This window comes from Dermacentor variabilis, chromosome 10 (assembly GCF_050947875.1).
Source record: "Dermacentor variabilis isolate Ectoservices chromosome 10, ASM5094787v1, whole genome shotgun sequence".
NCBI lineage: Eukaryota > Metazoa > Arthropoda > Arachnida > Ixodida > Ixodidae > Dermacentor > Dermacentor variabilis.
Genome location: NC_134577.1, coordinates 117,485,301 through 117,509,040, shown reverse-complemented (window position 1 = coordinate 117,509,040; position 23,740 = coordinate 117,485,301). Strand labels below are relative to the sequence as shown.

Below are 23,740 nucleotides of genomic sequence, written 5' to 3'. Positions count from 1 at the left end.
CCAGCAGGGAGTGTCGATGGTGTCTTGTATCGCTGGCATTTCCCACACGCAGCTACGTATCTTCAAACGGAGCGAGCAAGCCCTGGCCAAAAGAAGCGTCGGCGGATGCGGTCGTAGGTACGTGACACACCCAGGTGACTGTCAGTGGGGACGTCGTGAAGTTCGTGGAGAACCGCTGAGGGAAGGTGTTCAGGGATCACAAGGAGTAATGCAAGGCCGTCGGGGTGAGCGTTGTGGCGGAAGAGTACGCCATCTTGAAGTGTGAATAACTGTCGGCAAGTGACGATTCCAGGTGGTCAATGTAGGACGGGTCACGGCGCTGCCCGTCTGCGGCATGTAACAGTGGAAAAACAGAGACAACACAGGCGTCGCTGTCAGTATCAGACGTAGAGGTCGCGTCTTCGACGGGGCAGCGAGAGAGGCAATCTACGTCCCGGTGTTTGCGTCCCGACTTGTAAGTCACTGTGTAGGGATATTCTTGTAGTCGGAGGGCCCAACGACCGAGCCGGCCAGTAGGATCTTTGAGCGACGAAAGCCAAGAGAGCGCGTGATGGTCTGCGTTTACTAAGACGGGCTTGCCATATAAATACGGGCGGAATTTGAAACAGCCCAAACGAGAGCAAAAGAGCAAAACATTCGCGCTCGGTAACCGAATAGTTGCGCTCTGCAGTTGTCAGGAGCCGGCTAGCGTAGGCTATAACGCGGTTGTGCACGTGCTGGCGTTGCTACAAGACGGCGCAGATCCAATAACCACTGGCATGGGTTCGGACCTCTGTAGGTGCGGACGGGTCAGAGTGGGCCAAGACCGGTGGACTGGTGAGAATCCTGATAAGGCGTGAAAATGTGGCAGCCTGAGGGGATCTCCATGTAAAAGGCACGTCTTTCTTCAGAAGTTCAGTGAGTGGTCAAGCGATTGCGGCGAAATCTTCCACGAACCGTCGGAAATAAGAACACATCCCCGCAAAACAATGGACGCCTTTGACAGATTGAGCTAAAGGAAAAGCCGTTGCTGCTCGAGCCTTCTCCGGGTCGGGTTGCACTCTGGAAGCATCCATGAGATGGCCTAGCGCTGTAATCTGTGGGCTCCTGATGTAGCACTTAGATGAGTTTAATTGGAGCCCAGCCTTGCGGAAGACGTCAAGGATAGCTGCGACGCGCTCAAGGAGCGTCTCAAATGTCGGAGAAAATACAAGGACGTCGTCGAGGTAACAACGCAAGATGACCATTTGAAACCTGGAAGCAGAGAGTCCATTATCCGTTCGAACGTGGCGGGGACATTGCATAAACCGAACGGCATAACCTTCAATTGGTAGAGACCATCTGCAGTGTTGAAAACGTTCTTTTCTTGGTCTTGCTCGTCGACGGAAATCTACCAATAACCAGATTGAAGGTCGACGGACGAAAAGTATTTGACACCGTGAAGACAATCAAGAGCGTCGTCGATTAGTGGTAAAGGGTAAACGTCCGTTTTAGTGATTCAGTTTAGGTGGTGGTAATCAACGCAGAAACGCCACGTGCCATCTTTCTTTTCGACGAGCGCGATCGTCGACGCCCAAGGACTCGACGAGGGCTCAACAATGCCTCTGGTGAGCATCTTGTTTACTTCCTGTTGAATAACTTGCCGCTCTGCCGTGAACACGCGATACGGTAGGCGGTTAATGGGACCAGTATCACCAGTGTTTAATCGATGCTTAACAAGGGATGTATGACAAACTGGTCGATTTTCAGTGTCAAATATGTCGCGGTAGGAAAGCAAAAGGCGATATATGGCGGCCTCTTGGTCAGGTGGGAATTGCGGAGTGACCATGGGACGTAATGGGCCGTCGAAGTTCAAGGCATCGCGCGGGTAATCAGGAGGATCTGGAGATGCGTCGGCTACAAAAGTAGTGACGTGGTCCTCTGTCACTGACCGGAGCGTGGCCACCGCAATTCCTTGAGGTAACACTGCCTTTGTCAAGCAAAAATTGATAACGGGCAGACACATCCGACTAGCGGCAAGGGTGACGAGAGAGTGTGGCACAGAGATGTCACGCGCCAGGAGGACATCACGAATAGGCACGACGACATAGTCGCCATCAGGCACAGTTGCCGTTGAGGTCAATTCGATGAAGGTTAGGGCTTTAGGAGGTAAGCGAACAAACGCTGTAGTGCAGAGGGTGTTCTGTTGTTCGGGGCGAACGTCTGAAAGAAGAGGAAGCTCGAGGCACAGCGTACCGGTGAAACAGTGGATGAGGGCAGAATGCGTCAGAAAGTCAAACCCGAAGAATAGGTCATGAGTGCAACTTGTCAGCACCGCGAACAGGACTGGAATTTGGCGGCCAGCAATTCCTATGCGAGCAGCACACTTACACCTGACGGCAACAGTAGCGCCATTGGCGACGCGTACAGCTCGATTGATGACAGGCGTAAGAACTTTTTTGAGGCGACGACATAGGTTAGCGCTCATTATGGACACCTGGGCTCCATCGTCAATTGATGCCGTCTGCGGAACACCATCTACGTCTACTTCAATTAGGTTCGTGTTGGTGAGGAACGTCAACGGAGGATTTGGACAGGACGAACATGATGCAGCTCTACCTCCAAGAGCTGCATGGCCTAGTTTCCCCTCTGTCGGTTTGGCGAGGAAAAGCGGCGAGGTTGGGGTGACGGGGAGCGACGTCGTTGAGGCAACGGTGATCGCACGGATGAATGGCTGTCAGAGGCATCAGAAGTAGGGTACAGACGGCGATGTGAAGAACGGCGAGCGTCGGCAATGGGCGAGGAGCAGGGAATTAGCTACGCTACGGCGGCACCCAGGTGGTGTGGCAGTGGCGGGATACGCGACCAACGCGGTGGGAACGGAAGTAGATTGGTTTGTCGTTTGGGGTTCGCCATTCAGCAGGATTACGTGGTCTGGGAGCGAAATACTGGTCATTACAGGTTGTGGACACGAGAATGGGTGCCAAATCAGGTCGGGAAACACAGCAGGCGGTAGGAATGCCAAGGTTTGCAACTTTTATGCTGCACAACTGCTTGAATAATGAAGCTAGCGGGGGCCGCTTGGTCAAAGGTACCGTCAAGGGGTCGTGGATAAAGGGAGGCCAGACTCGCCGCTTGAATCTCACGGCGAACGATACGTGTCACGTTCTGTTTAAATGGTCGTGTGGCGGTAAGAGCTGAGCGAGAGGACTTGGCAGGGGTGTTTGGGAGCCGGGAAAACTGCGGGACGACGCGGTGACTTTTGGCTTCCTCGAAGCGGCGCCATTCTTTGACGATGGCGTGGACGGTAGAAACGTCGTTATAAACGAGCATATTGAAGGCGTCGTCCGCGTTGCCTTTTAGGATATGGCCCACCTTGTCAACCTCGGTCATGTGTTAGTCGACTTTCCAGCAATGCCCGAGCACTTCCTGTATTTAGGAGACGTACTAGTCGGTCGACGACTGGACACGAGGGGCAAGCTCTTTTCGTGCAGCCTGTTGGCGACCTGACAGGTTGCCAAATAGGTCGCGAAGCCTCTCGTTGAAAATGTCCCAGCTAGAGAGCTCGACCTCATAGGTGCGAAACCAGACACGCGGTGTCCCGTACAGATAAAAGATAACATTTGTGAGCATGATGATATGGTCCCAGTAGTGGCTTTGGCTAACACGCTCGTACATGCTGAGCCAGTCGTTGACATCAACGCCATTTTGGGCGGAGAATATCCCAGGATCACGGAGACTAGGAACCGTAACGTATGTTGTGGTTGGTGCCGCAGGTGTAGGTGGTGTCGGGGTGGTTCCATCGGAAGCCATGGCTGAGAAGAAGACGGTGCGGCCGCTTCGGAGCTCCGTGGCGAGGACGGGGAACGTTCTACCTCCACCACAATGTTACGTGAAGGACGGGTCAGTTAGACGAGCAACTATTACAGGTTATATTTTCAACAGCAGTTGCAGCGCTATGCTACACGCCTGTGGTATATGATTGTTTGAATGAGGCACGTGGGCGCCATCACTCGAAAAAAAGAGGAGGAAGAACGAACTGGGCTGGCGTTGTGAATCTAACAGATCAGCGCTGCAACCGCTCTTGTAAATATAACTTGTAAATAGTTGCTCGTCTTACTGACCCGCCCTTCGCTTAACAATATGCTTATGTAGCTAATGCACTCAGAAAGAAAATTTGGCCTCAGCTGTTGTTTTGTTGGATTTGCAGCGCGCTGCCGAAAGCGCCCGCTTTTAAAAGTAGGGGACAAATGGCATACACTTTGCCCCCACACTTTTGCCCACCCCCCCTCCACAATAAGTACGCCCATGCTAACGACTTTTCATTGTACGTGTTTCAGCCTGTTAGCAAAATATGTGTGGCCGCGAACCAAACTACGTTGGAATATGCGAGTGTAAGTAGAATAAAAGTACTGCAAGCTAAGAGCTTTCTTTTAGGTTTTGCTTGTCGGAGCCGCCTTTTAAGGAAGAATATTACCTTCGAGGAGAACATCATTTACGCGTGTTTTCCATTTGAAGTTGGGGACACATTGGTGACACATTAGTGACACATTGGTGACACATTGGTTACATTGAACATTTTGAAATCTCGTTTGTTAAAAGCACAAATGGAGCATAAGAAAAATATGTAGTTTGTTCGCATATACTCAGAGCTCTTCGGAGACTGCGAATGATCACGGGTTAGGTGGTGAAGCCTGACGTAGTCTGATAAACTATGTAACTTAAAATATTTCAGGCATAATCTGTCCGTGGGGATTAGCTTTATGATAACTTTGCTCCAGTTGAATTCTTGATTAAACACATTTCGCTATTCTGAAATATTAAAAAGCTATTACAATATATTCGAATTTACAAATAGTGACTATTCAATACAGAGACTGAATCGATTAAGGCAATATTTCATTGTTTATTCGAAAGTACGGAATAATCTCACACCCCCTACGATATACTATAGTAATAATGCTCTAGAGCAAACAAATAAAACTACAGCAGCTAAATGAATAAATAACTACAGTAAAACCTTAAATAAAGAAATTATACGATTTTTTTCATTTAGCAAAGTTGTTCTGATTCGGCAAGACGTATTCGTACACCCTGGTGCTTTGACAGCGTCGAAACAACGAAATGCACTCCAGGCCTAAGCGCGGCGAACAGGGCAGACAGCGCCAGTTTCAGTGCACCGTTTTCTGTTCACGAAATTGTCCGTTGTAGTCTGAGCTTTGCAAGCCCAGCGTTACTGCAGCGTAAGGCGCAAGCTGCTCAATCGCAGCACAATTGAAACGTGATCTGCCTTCCCGAGCACCCTTAGACTGGAATTGCTCAGTCCTTACGAATTCGACGTAGGCAAAAAATTCGTAATGTTATTTAGCACCAGAATAATTACTAATATTCTTCCGAGCGTTCTCAGCGTTTTCGGTAACACGAGGTACTAAATTTAGCAAGATTAATTCTAAATCCCACCGTGTTCGTTAAATCGAGTCTCAACTGTCCTAATCAAAACCAGCAGTCACAGGGCTGACGCCGACGATTCTTGCCGTAAGAGGTACTTCACCTGCTAAGAGTCTCCGCTCCTCGTCTTTTATGTGAGAGAACTTCTTGATATTCTTCATCGGCGCCTTAATGTGGCCTTCAGCGTTGACGCCATGTGCCGCGTGGTGCGCTATGTACAGGAACAGAGGCTGCAATGGAAAGATAAAAAAAAAAACAACATGTGTGCTGGTGCTTCGAACCGAGAAGTAAGAAGCCACTCTTGCCCTTTAACTCCGCACACTCAAAACTCGTCAAACGAAGTATTATAAAGTTATGTCTCGTTAACAGCCTCAATAAATCGTGCCCACACCATATGCAACGTGGCCTTGTTGCTCAGGCTGATCGCCTTTCTTGGGCTGGTTACCCTTTGTCCTTAATTTCAGCCATAGCGGAACAGATTCTGAGGCACACAAAACGTGATGATCCCGCTCAATCAGGGAACCAGCGGACTGAAAGACGCAGGTTTGCAGTGCTGCCATATGTGCATGATGTATCCCATAGGCTAAAGAAAATTGGGCAGATAGCAGGAATCACAGTCGTTTTCTCAGCCCCGGAACAATTGGCAAGGCTCTGTAAGCGTGTAAACGCGCCTAAATTGCATCAGAGCTGTTGTTCTGTCGGGCACAGAAAACGGTTTGTGACGTGCACAACGAATGTAGTCTACCAAATTCCCCTGTCTTGCGGCAGTAAATATGTAGGACAAACAGGCAGGTGCTTAAACGATAGACTAAGAGAGCATTGTAACAACGTTCGTAACACTGTACAAGGCCACTTGGGCGTCCATTGCCGGGACTGCGGCTGCGTGCCATTCTTCGAAGATACTGAAGTTTTAGCGAGACACAGCTCTCAGCTCACCAGGGAAATTGTGGAAGCTGATTTCAGCAGAAAACTTGGCAGTATTTGCGTTAGCGCGCCCTCAATCGCGCTGACCCCTGCTGAAGTCTCGTATCTAAACATAGAAATCGTAATGCCCATATTTTTTTATATTTTTTATTTTTTATGTTTTCAGGTAACCATGTTCTTAGTTCAATGACTTGCTGTTAGAACACCCCATGTGACTGTCGTACATTTTCTGCGCATGCCTCTTCTTGTATATATACACACGATGTGGCAACGCAATACAATATTGTTGGAAGTCAGCGCTGTGTATGTCGTCTGTCGCTGTCCTTGTCCTTCGCGCTGTACGTTATTTTTGATCATGAATTACCAACTAGCCCAAGCAACCACCCTAGTAAAAAAAACATTGCCGTGGTTGAACGCGGTTAAACCAATTTTGTCGAGGAACAGACAGTTTTGCTTGCTTTGGGAAAGAACATCAACAAGTACCACATCTACAATCCGCCTTTTCAATTTTCCTGTGCTGCCCTCTGCCACAAGCCGCTGAAAACGTTTTGGAAGGGTCCCGGGGCTTTCGCCGGTTGATTCGATGCGCCCACGTTGAGTGCGCATCGATTTTGCGTTTCGCGGATCGCGAATCATTATTAATGACTTTTTCGGGACAGCATGCCGTTCCTGGAAGCCATGCAGCACCCACCGACTACTGGGTGAGCAGGCCTCAGTGCGCTTTTCTGCGAACAGTGGGGCCGATAAAGGCACGCTGAGTTCCGTTTGGCGACACGGCTGCTTTGGAATTTGTCACTGATTTCTGCACTTGGACATAGCTTTTTGTATATTTTTACACATTATTTACACATTTCATATATTCAAGAAGTCTTCGAGCGCAGCGATCTGCGTCGAATTTATCAAAGCGGTGCCTTTGCTTACATCGACATCTACAGCCGCAGATCGTTGTTATCGTCAAATATTGTGGAAAGGGTGCATCGCTGATATGAAATAGCGTCAATATATCTGCGCATATGTGACGTGTTGGTCCACCCTGTGAGGACTCAATATGCGCGGCCGAACCACTTAAACACGGCTAGTATATGTTCCAGATACCATATTACGGGCTGTTAATTTATTTCTGATTCTCGCTTTTCCTTAACTCCATCATACAGTTTGAGCGTACCATAGAGCCTTATTATAGGAAAGTGTGCTCGCATAAGTGCTCAGTTGTAGGCAGTGTAGTTCTCTCACGAGAACGCGCAGATGCCATCGCTCACAGGGCGTTGGTATAACTGAGCGAGGCGGTTGTTTATGCTGCTGTGTAGCGAATACGCAGTCTCTTGTTTGGCGCTCGACGCAGAGGGAAACAGTGCATCTCTGAGATTGAGAAATGTGTCGGCAAAGCAACACGTACAGACCCACCCATGTACGTACGAATGCGAACGACAGCCTACAGGTACGGTGACGTACAGATGTTGGCACAGCGCTGTGTCGCTGCTTACCGCTTATTGTGTACACGCCGTGCGAAGTGAAGTGTAGTTGATTTCAAATAGCCAAGGCCAGAAATGAACTATAAAAGCAGTTTCATTCGACCTAACTGCTTACATATCACTTCAGGTCCGCCCGTAGCGGGTGCACGAACTCGACGGCAACAGGGTAACCCTCGCTGAACAGGATCGACATTGGCTCAAACTTCATGGGCATGGCTTGAGAGGGTTGAAGCTTGTGCATGTCAACTTGGCAGGCGTGTTTGACTCGTTTTCAGGACGATTAATTATATACACAAGCGTAGACGATGTCGCTATCGTGTTGTCTGTTCGACGGCTGATCACACGGGGTTCGGTAGAACGATGGTCGGCACGCCGGTTTTGCCGGTGCCATCGACAAGAAAGCCCGTCGTAGTGCTACTCGCACTCGTCGGTTGCAACGTTGTCGACGTGGTATGATAAAATCGTTTCAGTGACGCACAATAGTCGGTCAATCGATGGAGTGAGCGTCTTGTCGGTCTCGTACCGACCCAGTGTAGCCGCGACTTACGAGCACGTGCAGTCAGGCACGCTCTGCCACCACCAGCAAGTGAGGGCTGACGCTGCAAGACTTCCTCAGCAACGTGATGTACTTAATGTAGTCAAGAGTTCGACGAAAGTTCGTCTGGTCAGGTAACATGATGAAGAAATTACGGCCACTGACCAAGCCAAGGTGAAAAAACACACATAGACGTTTCGGAACCCGTACGGGTTCCTTGATCACACTAAAAGCGGGCAAGAGCCGCAAGTCGTTTTTATGCCAAAATGTGACGTAGGGAACGGGTGTAGTTAGCAGGAAGATTTCCATCAGTCCTGTTGATACTGTTGTCAGTAGTTTGAATAAATAAAGATTCTAACAAGAGTCGCGTCATCGAATTTTTTCCTTAGCTATTATAGCAGCGTTTTCCCAATCGATGCGGTGACTGCGATTATCGGCGTGTTCGGCAAGGGCGTTCGATACTTTTTTCTTGTTGGAGACGTCCCTTTGGTGCTCTTTTAATCTTCTCGTGAATTTGCCGGTTTCACCGATGTGGCTGCAGCTGCAGTCTGCGCATGGTACCTTGTATATGACACCGGGATAATTCTTGCTTTCAAGCCTCCGAAACGTCTCTGTGTGTTTTTTCACCTTGACTTGGTCAGTGGCCGTAATTTCTTCATCGTGATGTACTTAAGTGTCGCCCAAGTGTAACGCACGGGTTTTTCGTTAAATTTGATAGCCATCAACGAAAGGCGCGTGCAACTACCTGGCTCACGGTGCAGTCCGGACAACTCGTACGATGCCCTGGCTGCTTCCTTTTCTAAAGTGGAGTTGCAGCCTAACGCTACGCACGTTTTCGGCACCGCACCGACGTCGAGCAACCAGCAGAGTTTCAACCACTTCAATGCGGTACACGGCACGAGTGTTTGCAGGAGCGCGCGTCCGAGCGTTTTTTCGGGGGACTTTCCGGCGCGCGGCCACACGCGCGACCCTTCTAAAGCGTTTCGCGACAAATCCACTAGGGCAGGGCGCATGCGCCGTGGCGCCATGAAAGAGGCTTACACCACAGAACACCTATACAAACTTAGAGAAGGGAAACTGTACCTTTCACAGTGCAACGGAAATAAGAGTAGTGGTGGCGTTGTGAACTAAAGTATGCGACCAAGGGTGGCGCTGGCAAAATCAAAGATAATATCATCATAATTATGTAGTGAGCAATATGGCCGCTACGGTGGCGGCTGGTGGGGTTCGTTGCGCTGCTCATTCGCTAGTTTTGGACGTTTCGCTACCGCTTTCGGAGCGGTGTTCGTGTGTACGATACTCTAAAATGACTACCGATACCTTTATTATATCGCCAGGTGATCGAGAGGCCTCAACAGGCAAGAAAACACGTCAAACAAGTAAACTTACATTGTTTATTGTCAATCGTGAATGAAGCAGTACATGCCCACAATTTTCGTACAGGTCAGGGGGAGCTAATGCTGTCAGTCACTGAGTTTACAACATACAGAAACACAGATAGCAATCTTTTTAACGGAATTGAAAGCTTAAATCGAGCGAAGTTTTCTCATCGTGTTTGGCGTGCCGCTAAAGCAACGACAACGATATTGTGCTCGGCTACACTCGTACTTGTGTTGCGTACAGTGCTGTTTGACGTGTTTCATACTATACGTATGTTGTCTGCATTCGACGAGTTCAGCTAGATAAAAAAAAAGAAACATAAGTTCTCGGCAAAGATGTACTGTCAGTAAGGTAAGCTCAAGCTGCAATATTACATTGTTTTCATACCACATTGGCGATAGGCACGAAGTGTAGAGGAAAAAAAACATTATGTTAAATTTTAGATCACATATTGTGTATTCTGGATATTTCTGCTGCACATTTAGTGTTCAGGCGCAGCAGTAAGGGCTTTGACACAAGTGCAGTACTCTTAGGAAGGCGAGGAACGTTACGAAGACGACAGCGCTTACAAGGTGTTTTGAAGATATTGCGCATAAACAAGGACACTAAATAAAAATATATGTATGCCCACTTAATGCTCAGAGATCCTTGTAAAATGCAATTTACGGTTTCATGTTGAAGAAACATCTCGGTTTGCATGTTCAAACAATGCAGAAAGGTTACCAGGAGATGGATACTTCAGTTGAGTAACACAGGTGAGCAAGGGAAGCATCAGCCTGCAGCCAACGTTTCAAGAATCAAACATATTAGTGAGGGCCGTGACGAAGATAAGTTGCCATGCTGAGGCTTCCCTTGCTCGTCCACTGTTGATTGGATGAATGTTAAGCCAAACTTCAAGTATATTTCATAAACTTTTTTGCTGTGTGTTGTGTTTTTTCGGCGCTATAACCCTCTTCTGGAAACATGCACCAACTAGCCCCCCAACAAGTATTACTCAGATGTCATCTGCTGTTTGAAGAGAAAGAAAATTTGATTTTATTAGTTTCTCATGTTTGAGAAGTGTGGAGTAGGCCAGCTGTGTGAAGTTGCCTGTTCTAGCCATCTATTAGGGTGTAGGTCTAGCCTAGTTACTGATTTGATTCAAACTGTACACGAGCCTTTTGTAGTTAACAAATCAAAACTGCAATATACAGATCTAATTCTACTCCTATCACTTACCATCTGTACAATGTTCCCTTAGATTTCATGTCTTATAGATATATTGGTGCACACGTTACAAATAATTTAAATTGCGCCAATATGGAGTGTCATTAACAATGCTGTTCCGAACGCCGGCATGTCTAGAGGACAAACGAATACAACGCGCTTTAAGAAACCTCCTCCGTAGTGCCTAAGGCTGAGTCATATATTCAAGGTGCAAGAGCCCCCAAATTTTCTCTCTCGCACCCGCTCTTACTCGCGCCTGCGCAGAAACGTCGAGCTCCGTCAAAAGTGGCACGCCCCGCTGTATCTACGAGCAATTCTAGATACGCTCCCCGGCCAGCGTTGTTAAACGTGGCGGCACCCATGGCACCCGCTTCAGCGTGAATTCTCGTGATGGCTACGCTCCACTCGCGTTGATTGCCAGTAACTATTGTAATGAGCGTTCGCTTTCTCTAAACTCATCTGAAAGGTTAGTTATGAGCGCATAGCGCGACAATTTTCTGAAATCGTTCGGCGATTCTGGCGCCCGTAGGCCTAACGAGACGCGTCCACATAACAACAGCAGGAACGAGACGTTCATTTGAGGGATCGCCAGCCGTTTCGGCGCAGGCGCGAGTAAGGGCGGACGCGAGAGAGAAAATCTGGGGGCTTTTACTCCTTGAATAGATGACTCTGCCTAGGCACTACGGAGGACGTTTCTTAGCACGTGTTGTAGACGTTTGTCCCTACGTGTCCCGGCATTCCCTAGGCGGGTCGGCATTGCGGAGTGGGGTCGAGTTTGTTTACGCTCGGACGCTGGCTGCCAGCGCGGTACAATAGGTTAAGCAGCGGGCACTGACGCCCGATTTGGCGACCGCTGTGCTGGACAGACTGTCTCGCACCTGCGGCGCACGTGCTAAGTCAGTCGTGGCGGATCATAGCTTGCGACCGTAGTAGAGCCCGGGCCGCATATATTGAAAATCTAGACGGGAAAGCGTCTTAGCAAGTCTCTCCGACGTACCTTCAGAGACAAAGTTGTAAATGGTGTTGCAGAAGTCGCTGGGCGCGGTAGTGCTGAACTTAGCGTCACAAGTTGGCGGCTGGATCTAAATATGTTCATTCAGTCACGATTTTTAATAACTGTAACAACGTGTTACTATTTGGCATTATTGGCGGCGTCTCCAGGACATCAAAACAGCAACGGGGACGCCAAAGCTAGAACCCGGACTAGTCCGCGGGTTGGAGCTCACTGAGGCTGGCGCGTGCCAGGGGTATACAAGATCGGCTGCCCGCGTTAACGGACAGCCAATTTTTTATGCGAGCACCCCTTGGCACGCTTCGGCCTCCACTACCCCAACACACGGGCCGGCCTGCTTCCAGCTTTGATACCCCCCTACCCCTTGGGTGCTCTGGAGATACTGCGCCGCCTCCTTTATTATAACCTCAGGTGTTTTCCTTCCTGAGGCCTCGGTTTGCCTGTTACATGTGCCCTCATGGAGCAGTGCTTGTAAAAAATCCAATCTATCGTCGCGACGAGAAAAGCGACCCGCGACTTAAACACCAGTCAGAACCTTGCCCCTTCAGACACAGCGATCACCAAGTGGGGCGCCTGTGCCCATTGCCTCACCGTGCGGGCAGCCAGCGGCGGAGCGTAAACTAACTTGACCGCACTCCGCAATGCCGGCATTTCTACGGGACAAACGCATACAACACACGCTAAGAAGCCTTCTCCGTTGTGCCTAGGCAGTCATATCCGCTTTGACATTACTGTGAGAACCAAAGACCACAAGTATTTGCTAAAATTGGCCACAGTATGGATGAAACATCACATCTAAGCCGTGGTCACAGATTTGTCCCTGTTGGTCAGATGTGTACTTACCGAGGCCGACAAACCCCTCGATTTGCCCATTGCTGGTAACGTTGAGGCTTTCGGAGAGTTTAATTTCATCTATTAGGATCCCTCCATGCCTTTTAAATTCATCCATGCCGCCTGCCCTCTCTTTGATTGCGGCGAGTACTTGCTCATTAAACCCGAAGGTACTCGTATAAGCTTTTAAGTATGTACGCAAGCAGCTTTTGCTGGCAAGAACCATTTTGTTATGTTTCCAAATATGTTCGTACAATTTTGGGCCCTTCATTTCCATTACGATGCATTCCAATAGCCACTCAGCACTATATTGTCACGTGGTGGTGACGTTGAAGAGCACAGTAGCAATACTGTGAAAGACAAAACTAACTCTTATTGGGCGAACCTGTGCCCACAGAAACAGGCTACACTTATAGCACAACGATAGCGGCGAACACGGTCGGCGATCGTCGAAATTCTGATCAGCGGGTCAAGCGCGTCGGCTTTTATACAGCAGTCGACGAATGTTCCAGACTAATCGTTGGGAGCCGCATGCCTTCCACAAAGTTCTACACCATTCGAGTCACGCGAGGAAATCAGGTAACACAAGGTTCGGCGACAACAAACAGCGGATAAAAGCATCGATAACTTTCCAGAAACTTCGGATAAATGCAGGCGCATCGCGCGCTGTGCGATAACATTTGTTATGCGGCGACACGTGGTCGCCTGATAATGATAAGTACACGTGTCAATACCCCCCTCTTAAAAAGCATCGACCCGATGCTGCAAACAAACAAAATAAAGAAAAGTACTCTTATCAAAGAAAACAACTAAATAAGGAAGTTAGTCAGCGTCCGTAAAAGGGTTTAAGATGCACCACGTGGACCACTTCAGATCGTGCGCGGCGCCGCTGTGAATGCGAAATGCCGTCTGGCACGACCTCATAGTCCAGTGCGCCAATACATCGCATGACCTTGTAGGGTCCGAAATATCGTCGCAGTAGTTTCTCACTGAGTCCTCGTCGGCGTATCGGGGTCCATACCCAAATACAGTCGCCCGGCTAATATTCGACGAAGCGTCGTCGGAGATTGTAGTGTCGGCTGTCGGTAGGCTGCTGGTTCTTTATTCTAGGCGGTCGAGCTGTCGAGCCTCTTCGGTGCTGGAGATGGGTGGCGACGTCAAGATTCTCTTCGTCAGTGACATGCGGCAGCATAGCGTCGAGCGTCGTCGTCGGGCTCCTGCCGTAAACCAACCTGAATGGCGTGATCTGTGTTGTTCCTTGCACCGTCGTGTTGTAAGCGAATGTTACGTACGGCAGGACAGCATCTCAGATCTTGTGTTCGACGTCGACGTGCATTGCTAGCATGTCGGCGAGGGTCTTGTTCAGGCGCTCCGTGAGGCTATTCGTCTGCGGGTGGTAGGCAGTTGTCCTCCTGTGGTTTGTCTGGCTGTATTGCAGAATGGCTTGGGTGAGCTCTGCTGTAAAAGCCGTTCCTCTGTCGGTGATCAGGACTTCTGGAGCACCATGTCGCAGCAGGACGTTCTCGACTAAAAATTTCGCCACTGCGGCTGCGCTGACTTTCGGTAGAGCTTTTCGTTTCAGCGAAGCGGGTGAGATAGTCCGTCGCCACGACGATCCACTTATTTCCGGTAGTTGATACCAGAAACTGTCCCAGCAAGTCTATCCCGATCTGCTGAAAAGGTCGGTAAGGAGGCTTGATCGGCTGTAGTAATCCCGCTAGCCTTGTCGGTGGTGTCTTGCGTCGCTGACGGTCTTGACGTAACGGGCGACATCGGCGGTTAGGCACGGCCAGTGAAACCTTTCTTGTATCCTCGATAGCGTCCGGCAGAAACCGGGGTGCCCAGCCGAGGTGGTCCTCATGTAGGGCGTGCAGTAGTTCTGGAGGCAGCGCCGACGCAACAACAAGAAGGTAGTTGGCGCGTACTGGTGATAAGTTCTTCACTAGTAGGTTGTTTTGAAGCCTGAACGAAGACAATCCACGCTTAAATGCCCTAGGGACAACGTCAGTGTGCCCTTCCAAATACTCGACTAGGGCTTTTAGCTCCGGGTCCCCTCGTTGTAGTTCGGCGAAGTCTTCCGCACTTATTATTCCAAGGAAGGCGTCGTCGTCCTCGTCGTCCTGCGGCGGGGGATCGATGGGGGCGCGTGATAAGCAGTCGGCGTCAGAGTGTTTTCGTCCGGACTTGTATGTTACAGTGATATCGTATTCTTGTAGTCTGAAGCTCCACCGCGCCAGCCGTCCTGAAGGGTCCTTTAAGTTAGCTAGCCAACACAACGCGTGATGGTCGACCACTTTGAATGGCCTGCCATACAGGTAAGGGCGAAATTTCGCTGTAGCCCAAACGATGGCGAGGCATTCCTTTTCCGTTGTAGAATAATTTCCTCCCGCTTTTGTCAACGACCGGCTAGCGTAAGCTATCGCGTGTTCATGTCCATATTTTGTCTGGACTAGGACGGCATCGAGGCCTAGGCTGCTGGCGTCAGTGTGGATTTCGGTATCGGCGCGCTCGTCGAAGTGCGCAAGTACAGGCGGCGACTGCATGCGTCGTTTGAGTTCTTGAAATGCGTCGGCCTGCGGCGTTTCCCACTTGAACTCGACGTCACATTTAGTTAGCTGTGTCAGCAGCTCAGCGATGCGTGAAAAGGCCTTGAGAAATCGCCTGTAGTAGGCACACATGCCAAGAAATCTACGCACTACCTTCTTGTCGATGGGTTGCAGGAACTGTGTGATGGCAGCTGTCTTTTGCGGGTCTGGACGGACACCAGATTTGCTGATTACGTGGCCTGGGAACAGAAGCTCATCGTAAGCGAAGCGGCACTTTTCTGGCTTCAGAGTGAGCCCTGATGACTTGATGGCCTCTAGTACTGTTGCAAGCCGCCTAAGGTGATCGTCGAAATTTCCGGCGAATACAACGACGTCGTCCAAGTAAACGAGACAGGTCTGCCACTTCAATCCTGCTAAAAGCATGTCCATCACGCGCTGGAACGTTGCAGGTGCCGAGCACAGTCCAAATGGCATAACCTTGAACTCGTAGAGGCCGTCTGGGGTGATGAAGACGGTCTTTTCGCGATCTTTTTCGTCGACTTCTATTTGCCAATAGCCAGACTTGAGGTACATCGACGAGAAGTATTTAGCGTTGCAGAGCCGATCCAATGCGTTGTCTATCCGTGGGAGGGGGTATACGTCCTTCGTGATCTTGTTCAGACGACGATAATCGACGCAGAAACGTAGGGTTGCGTCCTTTTTCTTCACCAGGACAACAGGGGATGCTCACGGGCTTTTCGACGGCTGGATGACGTCGTCACGCAGCATTTCGTCGACTTGTTCTCTTATAGCTTCACGTTCTCGCGGCGAAACTCGGTAAGGGCTTTGGCAGAGTGGTCGAGTGCACTCCTCGGCGATTATGCGATGCTTGGCGACTGGGGTTTGTCGAATCCTCGATGACGTCGAAAAGGAGCCTTTGTATCATCGGAGCAGACTTCTGAGCTGCTGCTGCTTAATCCCGGGGAGACTTGGATTAATGTCGTAGTCTGGTTCGCGAACCATGGTCGTCGGGGCAGATGCGGCGGAATCCGAGAGCACAAACGCATTACTTTCTTCCAGAATTCCCTCGATGTACGCGATCGTCGTGCCCTTGTTTATTTATTTATTTATTTATTTATCATACCCTCAGGGCCATTACGGCGTTATAGAGAGGAGTGGTTACAAGCAAAACGGGTAAATTCAACAAACAGGAGTTACTAGTGCAGAAAATTATGTATATAAATACGTATAAACAAAACTATTTAACAAATGGCACCTAGATATACAATGTTAGCTAAGGCGTTTGTGAGTACAGGTTGAACAATATGAAAAAAAGGTTCCTAGTTATACAGTGCTAGCTATGGCATTCTTGAATAATAGGTGATCTGCGATAGTGGCTATCGAGGCGGGGAGGTGATTCCACTCATTGGAAGTGCGTGGTACAAATGACTGCAAAAAAGCGTTGGATCTGCAAAATGAAATGCCGACCTTATGAATGTGGTCTAGTCTGGGCGATACATACGGAGGCGGAGAAATAAGTTTGTTGCGTAGCAGCGGGTGATGAAATAATTTATGAAAAAGGCACAAACGGAACAATTTTCCACGTGATGACAAGGACGGTAGGTTAAGGCTAGATTTCATGGCACTGATACTCGCGGTTCTATTATAGTTAGAAAGAATGAAACGAGTTGAGTTATTCTGAACCATTTCCAGTGAGTGCATTAGGTTTACTTGACCTGGATCCCAGATTGAAGCAGCATACTCAAGTTTAGGTCGTATTAGAGTTTTATAGAGGATTAATTCTAAGGAAGAAGGTGCTTTGGAAAAGTTGCGTCGTAAGTAACCTAGCATTCTGTTAGCGTTACTTATTATATGGGTGATGTGGGTATTCCAAGTAAGATCAGAGGTGATGTGAAGGCCAAGGTACTTGTAAGTTGTTACCAATTCTAATAGAGCGTTATTAAGGGAGTACACAGGTGGTTCACTGGCAGTTCGAGATACACGCATGAATTTACACTTGTTAACATTTAATTCCATTAAACATGAATTGCACCATGCAGAAACGGCGTTAAGGTCAGCTTGAAGCCTGGTAGCATCCTCGTCGCGAGTTATTTCGGTGTAAATTACGCAGTCGTCAGCAAATAGGTGAATTTGAGATGAAACACAGGAAGGTAAGTCGTTAATATATATGAGAAATAGGAGGGGTTCAAGCACGGAGCCTTGTGGTACACCTGAATAAACAGGACTCAGATTAGATGTTACTTCGTTAGCTGAAACGAACTGTGAACGGTTAGTGAGGAAAACCTCAAGCCAGTACAGAATTTTAGGGTCAAGGTTTAGTTGTTGCAGTTTGTAGATTAATAAGCTGCGGCACACTTTATCGAACGCTTTTGCGAAGTCCAAAAAAATTAGATCTGCAACTGAAGAGTGGTCAAGCAATAGGTTTAGTTTATGCGTGAATGATGCTAGTTGGGTGTCACATGAATATGTTTTGCGGAAGCCGTGTTGAAACTCAGAAAAAAAAGGAGTTTTCTTCTAAGAAGTTGGCAATATGAGAAGACAGAACATGCTCGATAATTTTGCATGGTATACTGGTTAAGGAAATAGGCCGATAGTTCGGTGGGGAATGTTTAGTACCCGTTTTGTAGAGTGGAATCACCTTCCCCACCTTCCAATCAGCAGGCAGTGAACCTTTGTCAAGTGATTGCTGGAAAATCTTTGCAAGAATAATGGAACAATATGTGCTAGTGTTTTTTAGAGACTTAGCGTTAATTAAGTCACAGCCAGGAGCGGATGATAGTTTCAATGAGGCGATTATTTTTTCTATACCAACGGGTTCGATTATTAAAGGGTGCATTGCGGCGTAGTCGTAAGATAGTGTAGTTGGGCGTGTTACATGAGCGTGTTTAGAAAAGTTACGCGCAAAAACGTCATTTAGTACAGATGCGCAATCGGCAGGGGGAATTGCGGTATCGGTGCTATCAACAAGGGTTATGGCGTCGTCATGTTTTGGGTTAATAGTGCGCCAGAACTTTCTCGTATCAGTAGTTAGCATGGATGGCAATGTGTTATTTAAAAAGTTATCTTTAGCTTGTTTAAGCGCTGTTATGTAGTTATATGTAGCGCGTTTGTCAGCTGTCCATTTTTGAGAGTTTCCAGATGTTTTAGCTGGTCTGTACGAACGTTTCTTTTTGTTTGAAAGGCGCTTAATGTGGGTGTTGTACCAGGGAGCATTATCATTACAGGAAAGAGTGTAGGTAGGGATAAATTTTCCTGTTAATTCACGAATTTTAGTAACAAACATATTCCAGTTCAATTGAACACTGCGGTTATCTTGAACTCCTGCTTGAACTGCTGGCTGAAGTTTGTCAGCAACATTTCAGTTTTCCGTCCATGCAGTCGAGCGATCCCTCTTGTGACGCAAATTTCACGGTGTAGCAGTAGACGTTGGTCATCCTCGATGATGCCTTCTACGTCGGCAGGTGCTTTGGTGCCGACGGAAATGACAATGCTGGAGCGAGGCGGGATGCTGACTTGACTTTCGAGCACGCTTAAGGCATGGTGACTACGAGAGCTCTCCGGCGGTATCGCTTGATCTTCAGACAGGGTTATCGACTTCGACTGCAGGTCGATGACTGCGCCGTGTTGGCTTAGGAAGTCCATGCCGAGAATGACGTCGCGTGAACATTGTTGGAGGATAACGAAAGTGGCAAGGTATGTCCGGTCATGAACGGTAATTCTTGCAGTGCAGATTCCAGTAGGCGTAATGAGGTGTCCTCCAGCGGTTCGAATTTGAGGGCCTTCCCATGCAGTTTTAACTTTCTTCAACTGGGCGGCCATGTGTCCACTCATTACGGAGTAATCGGCCCCTGTGTCCACTAAGGCGGTAACTGCGTGGCCGTCGAGAAGCACGTCGAGGTCGGTGGTTCTTTGTCTGGTGTTGCAGTTAGGTCTCGGCGTCGGATCACGGCTGCGTCGCGTTGAACTGAAGCTGGAACGTCGCGTCGTCAGGTCGTCTTTCGTCGTCGTATTCTTTGCTTCCAGACTTCGTCGGGACGGTGGCGTGTAGTTATGTCGTCGAGGTTGTTTCTTCGGTGTCTTCGTCGGCGGCGGAGGATCTTCGTCAGTTCGACGAACAGCAACCGCACCTCCATCAGATGCTGCTTTTAGTTTTCTGGATATGGGCTCGTAGAGCGGCCCCGGGCCGGGCCGGTGTATGGTCGGCGCTGCGGCGACAGGTAGCGGCCTGGTGACGGCGAACGTGACGGTCGTCGAGGGCTCCACTTAGTGTCGGCGAGGTAGTCGGCGATATCGCGAGGTCGTTCGCTAATCTGAGGTCGCGGTGCGTTAACGGCGAACCCTCGAAGTCCCATCTCCCGGTATGGGCATCGGAGGTAGATGTGCCCGGCTTCTCCGCAGTGATAGCAAAGGGGACGGTGGTCGGGGGTGCGCCAAACTTCAGTCTTCCTTGGAATGCCGCGTGTGGTGACGGGTTGGCGTGCTGGCGGCGGGGGTGGTCGCGGATGACGGAACTGTGTCGTCACTGGACCCGGCCGAGGGCGCGGAGGGGGTACGTGACGACGGGCTACAGCGGCGTATGTCATCGCTTGCGGCTGAGGCAGCGGCGATTCCGGGGCTACTCCAAGTTGTTGTTGGAGCTCCTCACGTACGACATTGGCAATCGAAGCCACTTGAGGCTGTGATGACGGGAACAGCTTCTGTAGCTTCTCCCGCACGACCGCTCGGATAGTCTTGCGCAGGTCGTCGGTGGCCAGTGATTGAACTCCGGCGTAGCTTGTCGAATTCGTGCTGCGGTTGAATTGCCGGTTCCGCATTTCCAGTGTCTTCTCGATGCTAGTGGCCTCGCGAAGAAACTCGTCGGCAGTCTTCGGTGGGCTTCGTACCATACCAGTGAAAAGTTCCTCCTTCACACCACGTATCAGTAGCCGAATTTTCTTTTCCTCGGACATTTCCGGGTTGGCGTGGCGGAATAGGCGGCTCATTTCTTCTGTAAAAATCGCGGTGGTCTCATTAGGCAGCTGCACTCGGGTTTCTAGTAGTGCTTGGGCTCGTTCTCGGCGTACGACGCTTGTGAATGTCTGCAGGAAGCCGCTTCGGAAAGGGTTCTTGGTCGTTAAGGTGGCTTGTCTGTTCGCTAACCACGTCCTGGCAGCGTCTTCCAATGCGAAGAAGACATGTCGGAGCTTGTCGTCGCTGTTCCAGCTGTTAAATGCAGCGACCCTCTCATCCCTCTCGAGCCAGGTTTCTGGGTCCTCGAATGTTGAACCGCGGAACGTCGGGGGCTCCCTGGGCTGCTGCAGCACGACGGGGGACGCTGGGGCTGCCATTGGGTTGGACTTGGTGGCAATCTTCCTGCTCGTCTCAGGTAGAAGTCCGTGCTCTGGGGGCAGTCCTTGCAGTCTGCGGCTAGCAGGCTGGTCTTGGGCGATGTTGGTTTTGTCCTCGGGCTTGGATCGCGGCTTTGCGGGGGCGTTCGGTACATGAAATCAGATAACGCGATGAAATCAGATAACGCAAGGTTCGGCGACAACAGAGATCGGATAGAAGCATCGATATCTTTCCAGAAACTTCGGATAAATGCAGGCGCATCCCGCGCTGTGCGATGACATTTGTTAGGCGGCGAAACGTGGTCGCCCGATAAAGATAAGTACCCTTGTCAATATTTCATGCTTTGAGCGCCTTTTCTTTTCGACATTTCAAAGCACGCTCTCGCTTGTTGCCGTTGCTTTTTGGGGAGACTGGAGAGCTTAATCTCCAGGCTTGAAGCTGATATCGAAGCGGTGATTTCCTTCATCCTGTCGAGCTCAGTACGCAAGCTATTTGGTGTTCTCTCGGTGTAGCTTTATGTTGCGCTTCGCAAGCTTTCTAGCGGCACTGGCATTTGGCCTCGTAACTTTTTTTTCTTCTTCGATAGGAGGCTTGATTTAACAACAGTTTGCGCAGATACTTGCATTGCACACACGGGTTGTGACATTGTGATACGCCGAAGCATTGTATGCAACAAGTTGTTGCCATACGCGCGCCATTTTCTTCTCCCGGAGGTCGAAGAAAGAAAGCTTTTTTCGAAGCTTGAAGACGCGCTTATTTCGTTTGCCTTGTGGAGTATACTGTCAGCATCATGCACTTCACTTTTTATGCACACTCCTTGCGCGAACACGGAGAAATGGTAGCAATTAACAGAACACAAAACTAATTTTCTGGAAGACACACTGTTCCCATCTATGGAAAGTACATGAAACGCTATTGTGTCTTGCGCTGCCGCTACAAGGCAACCTGACCAAAACACGGATGGCAATTTCTCACCATTGAGAAAGTCCAATTCTTCCACACTACACATGTGGGCATCTGATGGGCTGATCACACCAATGTCGGCGTTGGTGACACTTATCAATGAAAAGGCCTCGGGCGAAGAGTTGTCGCTGTCTGTTCTTCTTCTCCCAAGCACGTCTCCATTTGAGGTCCTTGATCTTCGCTTCGCAGGCAATTTCTTTGATAGGTAGGCTGGCGTGTTTGGAAAAATTGTCGGTACCACGCCTTTAGCCAGGCAAGGACGGCCGCGAGGTATCTCCACAAGCTCTTCATTCACCGCGTGGCTCTAGGTACGGATTACAAACTGGGGTGCGAAGTGAAGCTCGAACCCAGCTTCGAAGTCCTGTCCAAGGCCTTGTCTGCACGGGGCACGGCCCGCTGCCACGCTTTAAGTGCCTTATCGTCGTCAGGCACCGAGAAAAAGGATGTTTTTTTTCTGTTTTTCTAGCAGAAACATAGCCTGTTGTACAGCCCGTCGCAAAACTGTGCGTCTGTCGTTTCATGCGACTTTCCATTGCTTCTTACGGCATAGAAACGTGTAAAGATATTGTCACCACAAGGAGGCACAAGTGCACAACGTGAATGTGAATAGAAACGAGCGTGGAGCAAAAATAAACGAACAGAACCATGCAAGCCGAGCGCACTCGCCAGCTCCGGCAGCAGCCAAGGTAAAGTCGCAATCTTTTTGAGCGTGAACACGGGAGCGCGTGGCTTATGATACTACCACCGAAGTTTAGTGGCGCCTCACAATTTCTGTGCTCATGCGCGGCAAGAGTAGCGTCCCTTCGCGCGCATCACGTCATCGGAGCGCTCGCTTGTCGTCTGCTAGCTGCTTTTTTGTTTCCTCGGCGAGGGCCGAATTATCACTGTAAGCGAAATCGAGATGTTTCCATTATAAATGGCGTGTTCCTTATTCATAGCGTTACCCTAATTGCTTGGAAATCGTTACCTACTTTTCTGCCGGGTTTTTGTAGGCACACAATGCAGAAAACAAGCTAACAAACGCAAATGTCAGAACTTTTATTTTGTCCATTTTTCACAAAATAATTAAAGAGTCGGAAAAGTAACAGCTGCAACCTGGAATTAATCGCTGTTTCACTTTCTTTAATATTTTGTCATATTCCCTTTTGCAGCGACAACTGCCGCCATTCTAGACGGTAGGGAAGAGTACAGGACAGGAACAAAGTTACTTGCTCTAAGATGCTCCCACTCTTGGGAAACACCTACCCACAGCTCGTCCGCAGTTGCCGAATGAATAGGGTGTCGCACCATGGCTGCTTTTATGCGGCCCCATACGTTTTCACAGATGTTCATGTCAGCGCCCTTGGCCGGCCAGGAGAGCAGATGGACCCCACGAGCTTGTAGGTGCTCTTTCACAATTTTCGCGGTGTGCATCGGCGCAAGGTCAAGCTGGAACACAAAATCAGCATCGGGGAAAGTGGCGTGGGCGTAAGGAAGGAGCACGTTGTCCAAGATTTCGCTGCAATAGCGCTGCGAAATAAGAGTGCCCTCGATGCGGTGTAGAGGCCCGAGACCATGTCTTGACACCGCGCCCCACACGTTCACGCAGGTGCGTCCGCTCGCCGCGACTCCCTGCAGATTGGCTGGCTCGTAACTGCATGGAAATTGTATTAAATTCAGTTCTTCACACAAAATAAAGTCCGTTAAGAAACATTTTCTTGCCGTGTTCCTCTTGTGCGCCACAGCCGCACGCGTTGGTCTTGGCGTGTTGAAAAAGTCGACTCGTCCGAGAAGATTACTCGGCCCCAGTCTTCGGAAGTCCACAAGGCGTGAGCTTTGGCAAATTGCAGGCGTGACACCTTGTTCGAAGCAGTGAGAGCGGGCTTCTGTGCAGCCACATAACTTCCCAATCCAGCGCTCCTGAGGCGTCGCCGTATGGTAACAACGGAAGCGTCCACATCGAGCAGCTCCTACACTTCCCTCGCCGACTGAAATGGATTCTGCACTACCGCAGCTACCATAAGCGCATCTTCTTCATCTGTTACCCTTGCCCGACGCCTATGTGGGGCGTCAGAAATGCGGCCTTCCTTCCTGAACGCTTGGATGATCCTATTGACAGTCTTCAGCGGCCTCTCCACCAATGCGCCGATGGAGCGCT

General features: G+C 49.4%; 1 protein-coding gene across 1 annotated transcript in view; it reads right to left on the bottom strand.

Moving 5' to 3' along the window:
* LOC142559393 (arylsulfatase B-like) overlaps positions 1–23,740 on the bottom strand; it is a 250,385-nt gene that overhangs the window by 94,091 nt on the left and 132,554 nt on the right. The window contains exon 7 of the mRNA XM_075670995.1: positions 5,510–5,636. Coding sequence (XP_075527110.1) covers positions 5,510–5,636 — 127 coding nt within the window. The remainder of the gene's footprint in view (positions 1–5,509; positions 5,637–23,740) is intronic.